The following is a 21,218-nucleotide window of genomic DNA, read 5'->3' as shown; positions in this document are numbered from 1 at the left end:
TGGTTCGGATGCTTTCTTTCAGTTCCCCTGGGGGAAATGGATTGTCTCAGTCCGGGTGGCCTCAAGCTGTGGGGAAGGAGCTTGGATCACCTAATTTCATAGGCTTGTGTGCCCTGCCCCGGGCTGTGCCTGCAGGCTCGGACCGGGCAGTCTTCCCAGGAGTGCAGACAGAACTCTCCGGGGCCCTGTTTCCCCCAGGCTCCGGGGGCTGGTACTAGGGGTCAGGCCCCATTTTGTGCTGCAGAGCTACGTGGACCAAAAGTGCCTCTGGGGAGGGCTCCTCCTGCCCCGTGGCAGCGAGGGTGAAAGGCCAGGCCCAGGTGGGCCCTGGGGTTCACTGAACAGCATGTCCAGCGCCTGGTGGTGTCCATCCGTCCTCAAGGCTGCCCTTTCTGATATCGAGCCACCTCCTGCTGCCCTCTCATCCTTTCTCACACATCCGGAATATGGCCATCTGAAGTTCTTCCATGAACCCCAGAAAGAAAAAATCATGTTTTTGAACTAATCCATTCCTGTGGATGTGTGGGGCCCTTTGCATTAAGTTTGGTTAAGGGTCCTTTGATTAGATCACTCGATAAGATCATTTTAGGGCTTTCGATTGGACTAATCAGCGAGGCGTGAGCCAGCTTGGGTGTCTGCCCTCTTGCTGGGTCTGATATAAATGGAGACACGGATACTGAATGGAGAAGGAAGGCACCATGGTTGGTGCAGCCACGTGAGAGGAAGGACTCCAGTTCCACCCAGCGCTGAGCTGCAGGGAGAAACGCCTCCAAGAGGCTCAGAGAGCTGAGGCCCAGGGAGGTATGCCTGCTAGCTTGCAGTCGGACTCGGAAAGAAAGCCGAGCAGCCGAGACTAAGAGAAAAGGCCCGGAGAGAGACAAGCCCTGTGCCTGGCTGCCACAGCCGAGCCCCAGGAGAGGTGGTTCTGGAGAGGAAGGCAGAGATCGGCCGCCATCTTTGCCTGTGACAGGATGCTGGGATCACAGGAGAAAACCTCTCAGATGGTGCCTTGATTTGGACATTTCATGACCTCAGAACTGTCAGCTTTTCCCCAAATAAATTTCCCACTGTAAAAGCCAACCCATTCCTGGTTGTCTCACAAGCTCTTTCCCAGGTGCACTGGTGTTTAGGCTCACCGTTTTCCGCTGGGTGGAAATCCTCTCTGATGGATGTGCTCACGGCTGGTTGAACTGTGTCCTTACCGACGGCCCTGGGGTTTTAGAGTTTCATGCCTAGGAAGTGCTCAGGAACCACTCCTGCAGTTGATTTGATTTTGATTTGGGGAGACATATTAGTTTTCGATTGCTGCTGTAACAAATTACAGCACCAGAACCTCAGCAGTTTCAACACCACAGCTCTATTACTTCATAGCTTCCGAAGGTCAGAAGTCCAGGCACAGCCTGGCTCAACTGGGTCTGCTGCTCAGGAACTCACTAGGCCAAAATCAGGGCGTCGGCCAGGCTCGGGGGAAGATGCCACTCCCGGGCTCTGGAGGTGGTTGGCAGAACGCAGTTCCTTGAGGCTGTACGGCTGAGGTCCTCGCGTTCTTGGCACGGGGCAGCCCCCTCGTCTTCAACCCAGCAATGGCGAGTCAAGTCCTCATGCTTGGAATCTCTGCCTTCTGCTACCCTCCAGAGCAAGATCTGCGCTATTAAGGGCTCGTGTGATTAGGTTAGGCCCTCCCCAAGAACAGGACAATTTCCCTATTTTAAGGTCAGTTGAATTAGTTGTCGTAAGTACACCTGCCCAGGCCTTTTGCCAGGTAATGTAACATCCTCCAGCGAGTAACACCAGGAAAGGGTGGTGGTGGGGGCGACGTTTGCCCTACAGCGCGACAGCGGTGGAGACCCTGCACAATTTTGTAGGTAATGGCAAGATTTATAATAGCCTGTATCCATCACTGCGGTGTCATCCAGGACAATTCCCAAGTCCCAAAAATGCCCCTATATCGCACCTGTTTGTCCCTCTCCCCGCCCTCAGCAGCTCCAGCGGCCACTGCCTCCACATCCATGATATAGCATCACAGTAAGTCTATAGTAGAATAGCTGGAAGTCCACTTTGGTCCATAGTTCATTCCCCAGTCCTGAGGGTTCTGGGATGGGAAGCACCTTTACCTTTTGCTCACTTCCAGGACTGGAATCAATTTTTTTTTTTTTTAACTTCAGCAGCTAGGGTGGAGGCTTGCTTCACAGTCTGTGTAGGTGACTTCATTCAGCTTTGTAAAAATTAGAAAAATAACACATGCCCGTGGGAAAATAAAATGGAAACATTGAACTAAACTAAACCTTGAAAGTAAGTCTCTTTCCTACCAGACCCTCAGGCGCCCTCCCCAGAGGTACCACGCTTAACTTACGTGGGTTTTCTTCCGGAGCATTTCTGTCCACGTTCGTTTCAGGTAACTTTGACCCTCTCATCCTGCATCCAGCTCTCTTAGAATACGCTTTCCCCTCCAGAGCACCAAGGCCCTCTACGGGGAGGAGGGAACCAGGCTGTACTCACACATGGTTTTTTGCGTGTGTGTGCATGCAAGGGGGTGCACCGGCGCTCTCTCAGATATCCACAGAAATTCCACTTCTGGGTGTTTCTCCTCGCGATACGTTTGTGTGTGCCTGTGAAGAAGCAAGCACAGTGTGGGGTGGGGGACTGGTCCCCGCAGCTTTGTCCAGGTAACCAAAGCTCATAAAGCCCCTAAATGTCCCTGCTGTGGGCCTGCGCCCGTGCCGGTGCAGCCAGGAGCGGGAAGAGCGGCTCTGTGCCTACTGCTGTGAGATCATCCCCAGAGGCGCCCTGAGTTGTGTGCGCGCTGTGTCACAGAGGGGACAGGGGTGGAAGTTAAATACCCCTTGCACGACTCTCTGTGCCCGCCCGAGCCCACCTCTGGAAGGAACCACAAAAAACAAGTAATAGTGTGCTTTTTGAAATGTTTATGTCTTATTTTTTCAAGCAGTTTTATTCACACCCCATAAATTCATCCAAAGTGTGCAATCGGTGGCTTTCAGTATAATCGCAGAGTTGTGCGTTCATTGCCACATTCAATTTTATACCATTTTCATTGCTCAGAACAACAACAACAAAACCCAGAAAACAAACCCAGAGAAACCCCTTCCCCCTTTTTAAAAGCGATTAGGGGCGCAGGGGTGGGAAGGAGACCATTGTATACTCTCTGGCACTTTGGGAATTTTTTACCTATGTGCATGCATTACCTATTTTTTTTTTAAATAAGTCTTTGATGTGGTAAATAAAAGCCGAGGTGTGACAGGTCCCCTTAGGCTAGTCTGTGTTTCTAGTGTTGGTACCTGAACCTGCCAGATTCATTTGCTTCCCTCTTGGGACTGACGTCTCCTCCTTAATTGCCAGTGTGCAAACGGGCAGTCACGTCCGCCTTCCTTCCTTCCGCTCCTTTCTGGCTGTGACGCGTGAAGCATCTCTCGCCGTGGAAGTGTCCCCTGGCTGCTGGTGGAATATTCGATTCGGGGAGCACCTGGCAGAGGTGGAGAGCAGAGTGTCAGGAGGAAAGGAGGGCTGGGGGAGCGCTCGGGCTCAAAATGGCTTGCTAGAAACTTCTCTGATCTTCCTGCTCCCTTCTTCCCCGGAAGGAGGGTGCCAGGGCGGGCTTTACTCGCTTGATCTCCGGCTAGCGCAGGTCCTCTTGTCCCTCACTCGCATCGAATCCCGCCCCGCCCCCTCGGAGTGTCAGGACTGCCACCTGTGGCTGTGCAGGTTGTTCACTGCACAAGCGCTGGCGGAGGAGGTGAGTGAGCCTGAGAGCCAGATCTAGTTGCCAGGCGATGTGCCCACACAACTGCGTGCAGGGAAAGGGGCTGGATTTTTCTAATAAGTCTAAAGGGGCATCACAGATGCCCATTTGTGATTGTCTGATCGATTTCTGTTGCCCCAACTGGGCTGGTGAGGTTCAAGGTGCCAGAGTCTTGTCTCGCAATGGGCTAGAAGCTCCCCGAGGGTGGGGGTCAGTTCTTTGCCCATCTTTGTACCCCCAGTGCTCGGCACAAGCTTTTGGGTACAGGGGCCGGGTACGTGCTTGTGGAATGAATAGATGGATGGACTCGACTGTGTGCAGGGACTTCGAATCCAGAATCGCCCTGCCCTGCCCCTTGAGCTTCCCTGCAGCACGCAGAAGGAAGGTCAGCGTCTGCCCACCCCAGGCTGGTGCTGCTGGTGAGCCCCGCTTCTCGGGCGAGCCTGGGCTCCCGTCCCCTGCCTCTGCTCAGGCCGAGAAAGGGGGGCTTTCCTCCTCAGTCTGGAGGTTCTCGGGCCAACATGCAGTATTCCTCGGGGGTCTGGCCCTGCCTTGGCCTGGCGGGAAGCGGGAATGACGGGGTGGGTGGGCACAGCCCGACTCCAGAGCCCGCCAGGCTGTGCCTGAGCCCCAGTTCCAACCCAAGGGGTGCAGGCCCCCCAGGGAGCGCCAGCCGTGCCCAGGCAGGGCCCGGGACTGACGGGGGAGAGGACCTGGGCTGTGTGGCCACAAAAGAAGCTATGAACCCGGCTTTCCGAGGGATGCCCCCGGGTCGTGCCGTGCATGCGCCTGTGTGTGCACACGGCTTCGTGCCTGCACGACGTCCGTCCTGTGCGCAGGCAGGAGGGGAGGGGATGCCGGGGCTGGCTCTTCCGAGAGCTAAAGGAAGGGGTGTTGGCTTGTCTGTCTCTCTCTCTCCAGGTTCCCCTTCTATTATGAACTGAAAATAGCGTTCGTCGCCTGGCTGCTCTCCCCCTACACAAAAGGCTCCAGCCTCCTCTACAGGAAGTTTGTGCATCCCACACTGTCTTCAAAAGAAAAGGTAATTTCTCCTGCCCTGCCTGTCACTCCTTCTGGTGAGCCATACCGCCTAAGGATGGGGACGCAGCAGCAGAGGGATGATTTTATTGCCGGGGAATCCTCAACTGACTTTTATTTACTCCCATCAAGTAAATCCTTCTGATTTTATTTTCTTTGCCTGTTTTCCTGATGTGTCTAGAAATAGTGATGAATTCTCTGAAAGATGTTATTTATCCTCATTGACTGTAAAACCTTTCCATAAACTGAAGCAAAAGAAAGAAAAAATTCACGCACGGCCCAATACCCCCAAACTGACCTGTCTTCCTTTTTCCATTCCCTGTCCCTGTCCTTCAGCAGATAGGACTTTTGCATAGTTTTCAACTTAACGCAGATACAGTATTTGTCCTCTGAGATCTTAAACATGTTTGCAAATAATCCGTTCCCACTTGGTGCTCGTAAGAGCCCACTATGATAGAACTGTCTGTCCCCTTATTACTAAATATTTAGGTTATTTCTCATGTTTTTCTGTTACAGATAATTCTGCAATGAACACTATCATGTGTACAATTTAGTTGCTTCTTTTGATTGATCTTAGTATGAATTCCCAAGATTGGGATTATTGGGCCAAAAGATTCCAACATTGTAGGTTTCACCAATTATACTATTTTCAAAACCGATCCTGTGGCAGAATGCTTTAACATAAAATAGGAGCACTTTGAGTGGCTCGATATATTCAGTTCTGTTGTTTCTGAAAGCTGAGTTCTTGGATTCCTCCAGGGAAAGGCTTTGGGGCTCAAATCCATTGCAAGAGCAGGCTGCCGCAGATACTCCCGAGAACGCCCTTGGCAGCTAGGAACGCTGCATTTCCTCTCGCAGAAGGGTGGGCTTCGAGGGGTGGGGACCCGCGTCCTGACCCGGCCATCAAGTGCCTGCTCTTCCTGTGTCCCTGTCCCCCTAACCCAGGGCTGGTCATTTCCGTCGGCGAGACGGTGACTGGCTCTCCAGGGCTGCCCAGAATCACTTCCAGAGTCTGGCAGGAGTCCCGGGTGGAGGACTTCCTGCTGTGACTTCCTGGGCAAGGCCTGACCCGGGGCTCTAACAGGGAGGCACCGGCCCGCTGTGAGCCTCGGAGCTGAGGAAACGCACCAGCGTGCCGACCCGCAAGGCGGACCGAGCCGACGTGTCTTCACTGCCCTCACTGAGCTCTACAGTGGGCCGCCCCGATTCCACAAGAGCCGTGTTTTAAAAACAACACCCCGAAGAAAGGAAATAAATCAGCTGATCTGAAGTTTAACTAAAATTTTAAAAATGCAAAAAAAGAAAATAAAAAATAGAAAAAAGTAAATAAAAAGTGAAAAAAAACCTACAAAAAAAATTTTAAGTAAAAAATAGAAAAAAAGGAAAAAAGTGAAAAAAGCACAAAGAAAGATTTTTAAACAGCAAAAAGAGAAAACAAAACAAAAACAGAAAATAAATGAATTTTTAGAAAAAGAAAAAGCATGACCAAACTGCCCTTTTCCTTGGTGTTCGTCCTGGGTGGCGCTCACGGTCCCGTCGCCCCGCCTCCCCCTTCCCGTGTTCTTCCACGCTGGGTGAGTTCTAATTTCTGCTTTCATTTCAGTATCTGCACAGTGATCTCCCTTATCCACAAAAATAACACCCGCTTCCTTCTGCTTCCTAATCCCTCCCGTCGATCCGCATCGGGAGATATTTGGATACAGAATGAAATAACTGCGGGGTCGCAGAATTTTAGAGCTGCAAGGGCCCTGACCTCCTCGGGATAAAAATGAGGACAATGGTGATCACGTGCTGAAACCAGCCACGGTGTCGGCAGCTTTCCTGGCTTAGACATTTAATCCTCGCACTACTCCAATCAGTTACCAGTCAGTAACCTTCGTGACCCTCATTTTTCAGAAGCTGAAGCTGTGTGCAGGGAGGCCCCGTCCCCTGTCAAGAGCGTGCAGCCCCCCGAGCGGGCCTGGGGCCGGGTGCCTGCCCCTGGCCCCCCGCCCACCCCAGGCTCTTCCCGTGCCTTCTAGAGGCTGTGTGTAGAATGGCAGGGTCGCCCACACCCGGGACCCCCGGAGGCCCCCGGAGGGTTGGAGGGCGATAGAAACAAGCCTAGGGGATTGCTTGGAAAAGGCTTCCCGGGTCAGTAAGTTGCTATTTGTTTTCCTTCAAAATCCCCATTCCTTCTCCCTTGTACTCTCTCTTCTCCTCTCATCTGCATGTACACTCTGGAAGCGTCTGTGTCGTTGAGTCGCGGTGAGAGTCGGTGAGCGGGCCAGCCGCCGAAGCGCAGGGGAGGGGGAGAGCGGAGATCTGCCGGAACCCTCCAACCCGGCACGCCCGTGTCCTTTTCCTTTCACAGGAAATCGACGATTGCCTGGTGCAGGCGAAGGACCGCAGCTACGACGCCCTCGTGCACTTCGGGAAGCGCGGCTTGAACGTGGCGGCCACGGCGGCGGTGATGGCCGCGTCCAAGGTACCGTGCGGGGCCCGGCCCCCTCCGGGAGCACCCATCCACTGCCTCCCGTAGCGGGCCAAGGACCCAGCAGCGGGTCCTCACCTTTTTTAGAATCCCTTTGAAGAGCCGATGGGAAAAATGGCCAAGCCAGAAAATCGCACAAATACAGAAATGCTGCTTGCAAGAGCGAGCGGTTTCTGGAGCCCCTGGAGCTGGCATGTGGCTCTCGGGCTGAGAACGTCTACATGGCCTGGAGCTTAGGTGTGGAGAAAGAAGAGCAAAGAAGGGGAGGGGGTGCCCACAAACTCAGAACAGACAGGGGAGGGGGCCGCCTGGGTGGGTGGGCCTCGCCTCCGGTGCCCGCAGGCGGGGAAGGAGCCCGGGCGCGGGTTGCGTCGGGCACCGCGGACACGGAGGGCACCGATGTGTGGCGGTGTATGACCCAGGGTGGCGGGGGGCTGGATAAACTCGGGTCTTGGGGGATATCATGACTTAAGGCGACTTCCCTCTCGCTTCCCTGTGCCCGTCTCGCTCCTCTGCTCCTTTCCCCTTAAGTAGCCTACCTGGAAAAAAACACCCAAAGCGGTCAGGCATTTACTCTCAGAGGGAATTTAGCAGAGTGCCCCCGTGTTCGGTTGTGACAGCCCCTTCCCCAAACCCAAATGTCGGCTAGGGTTTACCATCAGCGCAGGTGCAGGCAGGGCAGTTATGCAAATGTTGGGGGAGACACCGCGTTGGGGGGTGGGCTGTCTTAGCCCAGGGAAGGTACAGGTCCTGCATGGTGAAGTGGGGGTTTGGGAGAAGGCCACAGAGCTGGGAAGGGCCTGGAAGGGGGTGATGACCGCATGCCTTGGTGCTCCACGGGCTGGGGGACACGGCCAGAAGGGTGCTGCGTGCCGCCTGGGGCAGGGGTTTCCTGTGTCCGAACCAGGGAGAAGCATGAGGAGAAAGCACCTTCTACCCCAAGTGAAGGAGCTCTGCAGGCACAGGCTGGGAGAGCGGGAGGGAGGGCTGGGTGGGCGCGCCTCCCACTGTGGACGGGGACTCAGCGCATCTGTGGCATGGGCCTGGGGTGGCACGTCCCACGACGCCAGCGGCCGGGAGCTGGAGAGCCCGTGTCCACCCTCGTGGAGTAGGCGTTGGCAAGGCGGCGAGGCCCAGTGGTATCTTTGAAAGGAAACTTCTGCTCTGGTATCCCAACAAGATGCATCCAGATGGACAAAGGGCAGTGGATTCCAGGAGCCTCCTGTTTAAGACGCAACCATTTTAGGTTTTTGTTTTTAAGCTGAGAGCCATGAGAGCTCAGAATCTCTAAATTCTAAAGCCATTGGGCCAACCTTGCAACCTAAAGCCGCAGATACCTTCTCCTGGCCCCTCTCTCCCACCCTATCCTCTCTGCTCCTGGAGCCCAAATTTGCATGGCTAGGAGGACAGTTTACTGCTCTTTGCTCAGCTCAGTCTTTTTATTTTTGAAGTACTGGGAATTGAATCTGGAACCTTGTCCACGGGAAGCAGGTGCTCAACTACATCCCTAATGAGAGTAGCTTTGTTCATTTATTTGTTTCTAGGAGGTACCAGGGATCAAACCGGGGACCTCATACATGGGAAGCAGATGTTCAACCGCTTGAGCTATGTCCACTCCCCAGTTCAGATTTAGAGTATAGTAAGCGGTGTATTTCCAGCTAGCCGCAGTCTGGGAGACCCCAGAGTCCCACTGCATCCTGGCCATGGTTCCTAAGGGGTCCCCGCCAGCCCCTCTGAGCTTTGGGGAGCGTGAGCTCAGGCTTCTCCAGCCAGGCCTCTTCCGGCACTGAGACACGAGGGAGCTGGGACACTCGGAAGCTTGCCTCGGGAAATACCCTCTCGCTCGTTGACACCAGTGGGACTGAAGTGGGGGGATGCCAGCTCTCTGCGGAGTTTGGCATTCGAGGAGAAACTTTTTGCCTCTTGGGGGCGTTTCTTTTTTTTTTTAAGATTTTTTTTTTTTAATTTGTTTCTCTCCCCCCGCCCTCTGCTCTCTGTGTCCATTTGCTGTGTGTTCTTCTGTGCCTACTTGTATTCTTGTCAGTGGCACCGGGAACCTGTGTTTCTTTTCGTTGCATCATCTTGCTGCATCAGCTCTCCATGTGTGTGGTGCCACACCTGGGCAGGCTGCACTTTTTTTGTGCTGGGCGGCTCTCCTCACGGGGCGCACTCCTTGCGCGTGGGGCTCCCCTACACGGGGGACATCCCTGCATGGCAGGGCACTCCTTGCGCGCATCAGAACTGCACATGGGCCAGCTCCACACGGGTCAAGGAGGCCCGGGGTTTGAACTGCACACCTCCCATGTGGTAGGCGGACGCTCTATCTGTTGCGCCAAATCCACCCCCCTGGGGGCGATTCTTTTCCTCTTTACTTATAAATACCTGGAGAGGGAAAACACGTCTTCTCTTCCAAAAATAATGCCCTCTATTTTAGAAACAGCTAGATGTGTCCTAAAAGGGAAAAATAAGCCCCAGGGCGGCCAGGGTGCAGGCCAGTGGCTTCCGTAGCATCAGCGGGGCCTCCCAGGAGGGGTCCGAGGGTGGTGACCCCAGTGGGTCCACACCTGGCTTATACGTCCAAACCACCTGGGGATCTTTTTATCTTTTTTTTTTTTTAAGATTTTAATAGATTCTCAGACCTGCTGAATCAGAATCCCAGGCAGTGGGCCTGGGCATCTCTATTTTTAACGAGTTCTCCAAATGACTTTAAGCAGCCAGCTCTGTGCAGGCCCCTGCCATAGGCCCCATCCGGACCCCCAAAGGTTAAAACAGTCTACTGTGTCATTTTGCTGGGGTACAGATTTAGCCCCCTTTCAAGCATTAACCTTGAGAATGAGAAAGCCATGTGTGTGTGGGGGGCATTGTCTGTTTTCCCCACACGTGATGCCAGTTGGGAGATACTACGGTGGGAATACAAGTCCTTCCGCCTCTTTCCTTCTGCTCCAAAGAGCTCTTAGCAAACATGTCAATTAAGGGAAATAGGGGGAAAAAAAGGCCCCTTGCCCAGTCACCCATGGCGAGGCGACCGCATTAGCCTATTAGACCGTATTAGGGTTTTCTAGGGAAACAGAACCCACAGGAGGTACCTGTAAATAGTATGAGATTTTATAAAATTGTCTCACGCGGCCGTGAGGATGCCCAAGTCCAACTTCCGCAGGGCAGGCTGCAAGCCAGGGGCCCCGATGGAGGTCCCTGAGTCCCCGGGGGACGCTGGCTGCCTGAAGCAGAGACGGGGATGCTCTCTCTGGAGGCTGAAGTCACTTCCCCTTTGAAGGCCTCAGCCGAACGGGTGAGACGTCACTCGGTGCTGACAGCAACCTCCTCGGTTGTAGGTGGAACCCGCCGCCTGTGCAATCCGCGCACCGATGACGAAAGCCCCTGAAATGCCCTCCTGTTACAATCAGCCCCGTGCTCGCTTGGCCAGACACCTGGGCACCCTTACCTGGCCGGGTTGTCACACTGGCCTCGGCATCACATGGACTCTAATTTATCGCCCCTAACCAGGACATGTCTGAGCGTGAACAGGGGCGCTGTGTGAACTGCTCTGGGGCAACAGGCCTTCCCGAGCCAGCCAGGCCTTCTCGTCGCCCTCCTCGTGGCTCCATTTAACTCTCTTGGCCGCTGCCTGTCTCTTGCCTCCTGGAAAACACCCTCAACTCACGAATCACAAATACCTGCTGCGTCTAGTCAGAGGGAGGCGAGAGGGCGCATAGGTGCCGGAAGGCTGCCTTGGTCCTGTCAGCGGCGCTGCCTCCGGAGCTGGAGGAGGCCCTGGCGCGGGAGCCCCTGCCCTCCGCCCTTCGATGCCTGCGCGAGGCAGGGGTCGGCCGAGCGCGAGAATGAACGCTCTTTGGGCTCCGCTTTCCCTTCTCACTTTTTCATGATGTTGACCCCTCCCCTGGGCGGCGCTTTCTGCAGCCTCGGGAAGCGTGTAGAAACTCTGTAGCCATGTCACTGTGCAGATAGAGGGTCTTTCAATGCTCATGCTTTATTTCCTCTTAGAACTAGGAAAGCTAAACAGACCTGGGCATTGCTCTCCAGGCCTGTTAACCCCTTCCCAGCACCCCCAGCTTCCTCCAGGGCCTAGTCCCCAGCCCAGAGCAGCGCTGATGCCTCTTTTCTTTCAGGAACCTGCTCTGTCTCCATCTCCCATCTAAGAGCCTCTGAGCCTCGTGACTGGCTCAGCTCTTAGATATTAGCTCTTTCCTAGCCTGGAATTCCATCCACCAGGATAATGAGTCTCAGGTCTTTTTCAGGCTAAAATTGCAAATCTCTCTTTAAAACACTGCTCTAGCACAGCAGGCGTAGCTCATGGTTGAGCACCTGGTTCGCATGTATGAGGTTCCAGGTACAATCCCCAGTACTTCTTAAAAAAACAAAACAAGAGAAGCAGCTGTGGCTCAATCAGCTGAGCTCCTGCCTACCATATGGGAGGCCCTGGGTTCATCCCAGGGCCTCCTTGTGAAGGCAGGCTCGCCTGCATGCTGCGGAGAGCCGCCGGCCCAGGCACCGTGGAGTACCACCAGCCCACAAGTGCTGCAGAGAGCTGACTCAGCAAGATGGTGCAACAAAAAGGGAGACAAGTAAAAACACAGAAGAGCGCACAGCAAATGGACACAGAGAGCAGACAGCAGCAAGCCACAAGAGGGGAGGGGATAAATAAATAAATACAGACAAAGAAGAACGCACAACGAATGGACACAGAGAGCAGACAGCATGCAAAAGCTGCAAGGGGGGGAGATAAAAAAAAAATATAGCACCATGACAAGTTGAGAGTTTGAAGAAAAAAGGAAAAAGCTTAAAAAAAAAAACACTGCTCTAGAAATACACTTGTTAAGCAAAACGCATTCTCATGTGAAAGAAACCATGGTGAGAACAGCCGATGGAACCAAAGTTTTAAAATGGTGGGGTATCCAGCCACCTACTTCCCTTGACATTTCAACCATATGCAGCAGCCCGTCCACCTGCCCAGTTTGGAGACCTGGTAAACCAGCATTGTTTTTTACTCATCTCATTACTTGAAAAATAAAGTTTTAGTATCCCTGGAGATTCTGTCCCTGCAGCAGTTCTGATGGAACAAATTATGCTTTTCAAGTTGTCTATATAAGAAAGCTACTTGCAGTAGTGGGCACTCTGTGAATTGGGGATTCTTCTCGTTTCTCCTCCAGGGTTTCCAGATATATGTGTGGTTCCCTCCCTCCCACCCCACCCCAAAAGCAACAATTTCTCTATCAGATTGTTAGCTTCTTGAACTGAAAGGTGCTCTCTCTCTCTTATTTTCCCTTTGTTGCTTGCTTTAAAGGGCAACAACAAAACTGAAAAGCCTAATTCTTTAGTGCTTTGCCCTCAAGGCTACTCATTAAACATTGTTGGTTAATCTGAATAATAAACCTTTGTGATTTGCCCAAGCCTGCTCTGTCCTATATGGTAGTCACTTGCCACACATGGTTATTTATATTTAAATTAATTCAAGTTAAGTGCTTTTAAAATCCAGGTCCTCCATTGTACAAGCCCCATTTTTAAGTCCTCAGCAGCCACTGATACTGGCTGGTGCAGACGTAGAATATGTCCATCATTGCAGAGAGGTCCATAGGGCAGCGCTGCCTGAAGCCCTCTGTTAAACTTCTCTGGTTCTCCTTTGCTTTTTTCCCTCTGCGGCTGCTCTAGCTTTCACAAGCCCCTCCATTATCCTCTCAGCATCTTGGTGCCCCAATGTATAAGGTTAGCCAGGAAAACAGGGAGATGTAATAGCCTTTATAGCAGCACCCACAATGTAGCTCTTGTTTTTTCCTCTGCTTCCCTGATCTGGCCCCACTTTCCTGACCCCTTAGCCCAAACTTAGACACTTTGCCTGCAATTAAAGTACGTGACCACCAGGGGTCAGTCAAGCCTAGGTTATGGCCCTAGATCACACTAAGAGATAAATTATCATGTTTTCTCATTCAATCTTTTTTTCTCCCCACTCAATTTTGCCTTAAAAATAGCAACTCTTGAGAAAGATTTCAGCATGAACAGTAAAAAATAGAAAAAAAATTTTAAATAGCCCTTTCCCTCTTATCCTTCTCTTTTGTCCACCACTGTGTCATCGAAACCTCTTGCTTGAATGAAATACTGCTTCCAAACCCACCACAAAGCTTTACCCTTGGACTCAGAAGCTCTTTCTTCCCAGGAAGTTCATAAACCTGGTGACTTGGGGCTTCCGAGCAGACTGGTGTTGGTTGCCCTTGCCTGTTTCCTTTCTAGCCCAAAAGCTACTTGTTTACAGTTAACAAGAGGACAGGCGTTGATTTTATTTTTATAAAACCGATGATCTATTTTTCTGTATCAGCTCATGCTTAGAAAACATTTCCTAAGAAAACGAGAAGATTGCTGTCTCCCCCCCAGACCCGCGTGTCTCAGTTTCTGGCTTCCTCCCCTTGGGTCTGCTGTTTCAAAGTGGCCACAGATTCTGAGAAGCCCGTGCCTGCCTGTCCTCCCAGCAGCTGCTGTGCTCGCATATGTCAGGTTGGCCTAGCTGAAGGCTGCAGGGCACAAAAATTAATATTTAGAATTTACCATGGCCACGAGTTTAAACACTAAAATGATCTAATCTGTTTAGGACAGCCTGCTGGAAACGTTTGGAATTATTCCCTACCCTCTAGTCTCTCAAACAAACTTACAGCCATGTCTTAGCTTTTCGAAACACGTTTCGGCAGATCCAAGCAAGACTTTAAAACCGTGTGGCTTTATCACCCTTGCCTTTGTCGTGCCATGCCCCATAATTCTGGATTCTTGTTCTCTCAATGTTTGCACCTGGAGTGTTACCTCACCACACTCCTCTCAGAAGACTGTTTAGTTGGATTAAAATGAACAGAAGACCCAGCACTGCAAGGCACAGGCCAGCTGAAGAAAGTGCCAGGAAGCCACACGGAGCTGCTGCTCTGATGTTACTGGCACCCTCTCCTGTTCCATGTTTACCTGGGAAGATTATATTTCCAGGGCCCAAGCGGAAAGAGAGAAGCCGCTTGCCTGACCTGACAGAAGAGCCTGGTTGGATCTAGAAGGTCTGATGAAACAGTTCGAGGATGACGCACGAGCAGAAAGAGCTGTTTCTTGGCTGTGGGGACGCAGCACCTTCGCGGCCACCTCCTCTCTGGCTTCTTCTTGTACCTCCTGCTCCCGTCCCTCATTGCCTGGGACAATGGGGATTTCCTGAGGCCCCTGCCTTGCTCTCCTTTCCCTCCAGAGCCGTCTCATGCCTTTCCTCACCTTCCATGGTTCCCAGACTGGCTTCTCTGCAGAACATCTCCTTCCCTTGTCTCTTTGGTGTCTTTGGGCTGCGTTTCCCTAACTCCAAATCTGCCCCTCCCCTTGTCTCCCTCTTTCTGATAATGGTAATGAAATCGCCATCCTCTTCAGGCACAGCGCTCCAAATCCCAGCCGTCTGTAGGGTCCCACCTGCCTGCCACGTACTTGTTCAGCCCTGGCCGTTCAACACCCCTAATACCACCATCACCTCCACCACCACCTCCACCACCACCATCACCACCCTACCACCAGCAATACCCGTAGCACTAACCACCACTGCTACCACCACCTCCACCACCACCTCCACCACCACCATCACCACCCTACCACCAGCAATACCCGTAGCCCTAACCACCACTGCTACCACCACCACCTCCACCACCACCTCCACCACCACCATCACCACCCTACCACCAGCAATACCCGTAGCCCTAACCACCACTGCTACCACCACCACCACCATCACCACCCTACCACCAGCAATACCCGTAGCCCTAACCACCACTGCTACCACCACCTCCACCACCACCTCCACCACCACCATCACCACCCTACCACCAGCAATACCCGTAGCACTAACCACCACTGCTACCACCACCACCACCATCACCACCGCCATTATACCTCCACCATCACCACCTCCACCACCACCATTACCTCCACCATCACTTCTTCCTCCCCCCACCCCACAGAAAAGAGATTTGCAAAATCTCTTAAGGAGCTTAGGATTTCACATTAACCTCCCCTTAGGTCCTTTACCTCCTGAAGGAAGCAGCACGGACCAAACAAAGCTTCTAGTCCAGGTAATTTGTCTTGGTGGTGGACTTCCATAGTCAAGAACAAGGGACGGCTGTTTGTGTGTGGAAGGTCCTCTCCAGGGACCCTGAAACCACACCCAGGCCCTGAAACCACACATTGGGTCACTGTCCTCACTTAACATGTCCCTCTCTTGTATCTGCAGCCCCTCCTCCTCACCTCCTCCATCAGCATCTTCCGCTGGCGTCTCAGATCAGCCTATTTCACACCAACCTTCCCTCGCCCGTTAATGTTAACTTTGCACACCCTATCCTCTTCCAGAAAAGGGGCTGGGAAAGAAAGGCTTTCGTCCAGGCATCCATGAGCCAACCTGCACGCAGGGAAGAAGGGGAGAAGAGATGCTGGGGGCACTTCTCAGCACGTGCCGCACGATACAGCATTATTCTAAAACGCTTTCTCCCCACGATTGCTCGCTGTTCAGAAACCTTCATGGCACTCTCGGGTGATCATCAAAGTCCTAAACCAGGCAGCCAGAGCCCAGTTTTTCCAGGCTGATCTTCCTTTCCTCACCAGCACCCAAGCCTCTCCTCTCCTCAGACTGGCCTGCTCACAATTTCCCAAACACACCTAGGGCTTCCCACTTTCACGCCTCAAACCGCATCTCTGCTAACGCTGAGCAGTGCCCCCCTCTGCTGACCCCGGCCCACGCCTGAGCCTGGCACGAGCCGACAGCCTCTCCCCCTCCCCGGGGCCCCCGTCGTGTGCCACCCGCCGGCTGGTGCGGCTTCAGTCCCCGGGCGTTGGTGGTTGTCCTTGGGAGCAGGACCCGGGTCTTATTCATCTCTGCTCCTCCATGGGGACCGCTCACGCGCAATCACTCCTTCAGCACCTGTTGTGAGTGTGTGCACGCGCGTGTGAAGGAAGGGGGAGGACAGCAGGGCTCCCCTGTACCTCGTCGTGTCAGCTCGGGGGCCCATGGCTCTTTTCTCTTTTCCCCTTCATCAGGTGGCTCAACTCTTTCCTTTTGTCAACACGTTGGACCTCAAAGAAGGGCAGGTAACCCCTGGAGAGGTGTGACTAACTCAACCTGACCCCGTCCCGTGGTCAGAGCTGGTGTCACTCCCGCCTGACACCGTGTGTGCAGGAATCGGTGCGGAGAGCGGGCCCCGCCTTCTCACTCTGTTGGCCTGGTAGCTCCTAACATGAGATCACTGTATTTTTGGTTGTTGTTCTTTTGTTTGGTTGATTAATGCCTGGAGAGTGAAGTGAGTTTGACTATGGATGCTCTCTCAGTAGAAATCCTCTCTCGTTCTCTCTCCCGCTATTTCTGTTTTGTTTCTTAATCCGATTTTATGTCCTCATGAGGCAGTGGTTGTCATCCAGCATGTTCGATGAATCTGCCTGGCCTTGATGTGAAGCATGTGTAGCTGTAGAGGTGACCTCCGCCAGCCGGCGGGCGGGCCGTGGGAATTCAGTACTAATCCCTTTGGGGTTCTTGGTGGGAAACGCGGTTGTGCTGGTGGCTTTGTTGTCAGCTGCCCAGCTCAGTAAATCTCTTGTCATGCTCATGCTCGTCCATGGTAGGCATTAGATACAGTGCGAGGGGAAGGGGGCTAAGTCTCTTGTCGTGCTGGAGCCGTCCCCGTGACTTTGTCCTTCTGGAAAAGAGAACCTCGCCAGGGACCCCGAGGGCCTAGCCGGGAGCTCTGGAGAGGCCCTGCTGGGTCGAATCCCAGCTCCGTGGGCCTGAGAGTCAAGCATCCCAGTCGTGGTGAACTGCTTTGCTTGGAATTCCAAGTTACTACGGTGTGGACTTCCCAGGGACACACCATCTCCCCTGACCAAGTCAAATGTCAAAACCCACAGAACTCAGAGAGAGTTGGCTGTGTGGCTTTCTTACTGCTTAGAAAGGAAGGGAAGGGTTAGAAATGAAAGGTTCCAGATTAAGAGAAAATTCAGTGATGTGATTGCGAACCCTGGATGTCCGGTTTTCTAAGAGTTTTAATCAGGAAAAGGCTAAAATGCCCAGGAGGGGGTTGCCTTTCCTTGCCCCGAAGGTAGTTCTGTGGACTCTCTGGGGTTCTGCGGAGCTCGGGTGGCAGAACCCTAGACCCTGTAGTGTTGATGTGTTCAGAAAGCAGCAGGTGGAGTTGTTGAAACAAACTGCATGTAAACAAGCAGCAGGGCGGTGGACTTGGCCCAGTGGTTAGGGCGTCCGTCTACCGCATGGGAGGTCCGCGGTTCAAACCCCGGGCCTCCTTGACCCGTGTGGAGCTGGCCCATGCGCAGTGCTGATGCGCACAAGGAGTGCCCTGCCACACAGGAGGGGTGTCCCCGCATAGGGGAGCCCCACATGCAAGGAGTGCGCCCCATAAGGAGAGCTGCCCAGTGCGAAAGAAAGTGCAGCCTGCCCAGGAATGGTGCCGCACACACGGAGAGCTGACATAGCAAGATGATGCAACAAAAGAAACACCCAACAGAAGCAGACAAAGAATATGCCGCAATAGACACAGAGAACAACAACCGGGGTGGGGGAGGGGAGAGAAATAAATAAATAAATAAATCTTTAAAAACAAACAAACAAAATAAGCAGCAGCGAGCTTGTGACACCTGGGGAGTACGGAGGACGGCAGAATACCAGTAGGAGCCTGTTTCACAGGAGGCCAGCCATGTCCGAGCGTGTCTCCCTTTCCAGTCCCGTGATGCGAGGAGGCCAGCCATGTCCGAGCGTGTCTCCCTTTCCAGTCCCGTGATGCGAGGCTGGGGTGAGACCGCTGAGGACATGGCTGCTGTGCGGTGTGACGCCGCAGGGGCAGTCGACCAGATGTACCCCAAGGCTGACCTCGGCTCATGGAAGGACCCTGGAGTTCTCAGTTTTCTCCATGACTCAGATCCTATAAAGTCAGCGTTGACTGGTAAGGAAATGGACGCAAGACTTAAAAACACACACGCCAGAGTTTATTCACTCTTCATCATTTTTTGGGAGGCCCAACATTTATTCTGAAGATACTCAAATCATCCTATAAACTCCTTTTTTGGAATTGCTGCCAGAGCCAGACCAGGAGCCACAGAAGAGGGTCATAGAGCCTCGATCTCAGAGTTTTCCAGTTGGAAAGTAGGTTTCATTGCTAAAAGCTACCAAAAGCAGCTTTTACAATGAGAATTTATTGGCTTGCAAGCTTACGGTCCTGAGGCTGAGAAAAATGTCTACCAAGGCATCATCAGGCAACATTCTCTCCCCAAAGACCGGCTGCCGGTGGTCCTGGAATCCTCTGTCCCATGGGAAGGCACGTGGCGGCGTCTGCCAGTCTCTGCCTTCTCCTCCAGGCTACGTTGCTTGCAACTTCTGGCTGTTCCATCTGTGCTTTCTCTCCGCTTCTGTGGCTCCCTGTCTAAGCTCCTGTGTCTCTCTCCATATTCGTCCCAGTTATAAATGATTCCAGTAAGAGGATTAAGACCTGTCCTGGGTCACACCTACGGAAGTAACTTAATCAAACAACTCTACCTGAAGTGACCTATCCAAAGTTCCCACCTACCATAGGTCCACATGCGTGGATTCGCTCTGATGATATGATTTTCTGGGTCCACCCAGCATCAAAACCATCACAGAAGAGCATCCTCTATCCTTCATTTTCCTGATGAGGTTGTGAAGTCAAGTTGTCCAAGGCCCCAATGGCTCAATTTGGGCTCTTTGGGACTGGAGAGAAACTAAACGGGCAGGTCCAGAAAACTCATTTCCTGCTTCTCTCAATTGTTGTTCATTTGTTTTTGTTGCTTTTTAATAGCCCACCTTAAACATTTTGGCCTAGGTAGCATTTGTCAGCATCATCCAAGCCCTATATTCACAAGGTAAGAGTGACCTTGAGAGAGTGCCGTGGTTGTCATTAAAAATTAAATTTTCATGATTTCTCGACGATAGTGTGTATTCATGGCACAAAATTCTAAAGTACAGAAGAGGGTGTAAAGTGAAGAATACATCTTGCTGCTGCCGCTGCCTTCCACTTGGCATAGTTGTTTTAAAGGAAACCCTTTAGCTTTAATCGGATGCGTTCATCTGGCCATTAGCGTGGTCTCACGGGGCCCCTCCCCTCAGCAGGGACCTCCCCTGTGGGGGGACGAAGGCGCTCTGGGGGCGATACGTCCTAGGAAGGACACCTCCGTTCCTCCTGGTCCCCGTTTCCACCCGTGCATTTCTCTCAGGGCTTGTTCAAGCTTGGCCTCCTCTCTGGGACGCCTCGTCACTGAGATGTGTGCCCTCTGCCCTCCACGTCCTCCAGCCTCTGGCATTTCTTGTGGACACATCTCAAGTTCCTTCTCAATGGAATGGGAATGCTCCCTAAGATCCGGGACTTTGGCTGATGCATCAGGGGTGGGAGCGGGGGCAGGGAAAAGCAGAATTTCCTGCTGCTGTGCTGTACACAGGGGGCTGCTCAGGAAATGGGCATGTGTTCATTCATGCAACGCCTTGACCCCCAACTTGAATCAAGTGGAGTGGCAGATGCCAAGACTGCAAAAAGCAATAATCTAGAGGCAGACCAGCAAACAATGCCTGTAGCTAAATATAAGTGTATGGACTCCTACAAAGAAATCCAGGCTCCGCTGGGAGCGTATTACAGGGAGGGGGGTGGTTAGAGAAAGCGTCTCTGAGAAGTGAAACCCTATTTCATTGAATCTAAAATGCTGTGGTTTGTAAACCACATCATTCTTTTGGGTACCACTAAGAAAGAAAACACTGCCAGTTGAAGATATTGTACCTTTTCACTTAGAAAATTCACTTTTCTTTATTACAAGTACACTTTTAGACATATTGAGACATGGGTTTTCCTGTTTTTGTTTTTGCATGACTTCGTACATATAGTAAAAGGAACATACCAGCACAGTAAGTTGGTTTGAGGTATTCCTAACCTCATTTCTTTACTTTCAGAATCTAAATCTGGTTCACTTTTCAACTCACCCATCAATATCCAGTTTCTTTGCTCATTATCTGCTTGTTGTTTTTGTTTGTTGTTTTTGCTTGTTTTCTGCTCATTGTTTTTGCCCATTACTCATTTTTTTTCTTGTTGTCTGCTCTTTGTTTTTCTTGTTGGCTTTGTTTTGTTTTTGCTTGACATCCGCTCATTGTCTGCTCATTGTTTGTGTGTCTTCTTTAGGAGGCACTGGGAATCAAACCCTGGACCTTCCATGTGGGAGGCGGGTGCCCACCTCTTTGAGCCGAATCCACACCCTGCTTGTTTTGTTTTTGCTTGCTGTCTGCTCATTGTCTTGCTTGTTATTGTGGGGTTTTTTTTGGTTAGTTTGTTTTTTGGCTTATTGTCTGTTCGTTGTTCTGTCTTCTGTAGGAGGCACCAGGAACCAAACCTGGGACCTCCCATGTGGGAGGCAGGTGCCCAACTGCCTGAGCCACATCCATTCCCTCCATTTTTTTCCTTTCTGGTTGCATCATCATCATTTTGGTGTGTTACTTAACTGCACAGGGGCCTGTGGGACACCTTTTTTCTTTTTTTACCTGGCGGTCCTGGGGATCAAACCCAAGTCCTCCATCTGGTAAGCGGGAGCTCAACTGCTTGAGCCACAGCTGCTTCCCGCTCCCTCCATTTTTAACCACGCTCTATCATCCTCTGTGCCTTCAAGAGCACTGGCGATGCAGAGCCATTGTCTCAGGGATTTCCGTCCGTGCTGCTGATTCCCATCCTGCCAATTTTGATGTTGCTCCTTTCTCCATCTTTCCAGAAGGTGGCAAACAACGGGGACTCGTACTCCTTCCTCAGATTCTTAGGTGGTTTGTTCTCTGAACACCGAGGGGCTTCCGTTGCCCAGCCACCCATGAGGGGTGACAGCCACGTGTGTCCACGAGCAGACAAAGACAGCAGTGTCGAGGCAGCAGCTGTTGGAAGACCCACCCCAATT

The 21,218-nt window shown here is 52.3% G+C and overlaps 1 protein-coding gene across 2 annotated transcripts in view; it reads left to right on the top strand.

Annotated features, from left to right (window-relative positions):
* REEP1 (receptor accessory protein 1) overlaps positions 1-21,218 on the top strand; it is a 121,588-nt gene that overhangs the window by 76,893 nt on the left and 23,477 nt on the right. For both annotated transcript variants that reach the window (XM_004465704.4, XM_058279044.2), the window contains exons 4-5: positions 4,679-4,799; positions 7,149-7,262. In XM_004465704.4, coding sequence (XP_004465761.1) covers positions 4,679-4,799; positions 7,149-7,262 — 235 coding nt within the window. The remainder of the gene's footprint in view (positions 1-4,678; positions 4,800-7,148; positions 7,263-21,218) is intronic.

The sequence above is a fragment of the Dasypus novemcinctus genome, chromosome 17, assembly GCF_030445035.2.
Source record: "Dasypus novemcinctus isolate mDasNov1 chromosome 17, mDasNov1.1.hap2, whole genome shotgun sequence".
Lineage (NCBI taxonomy): Eukaryota > Metazoa > Chordata > Mammalia > Cingulata > Dasypodidae > Dasypus > Dasypus novemcinctus.
This window is presented reverse-complemented; position numbering and strand designations above follow the sequence as displayed.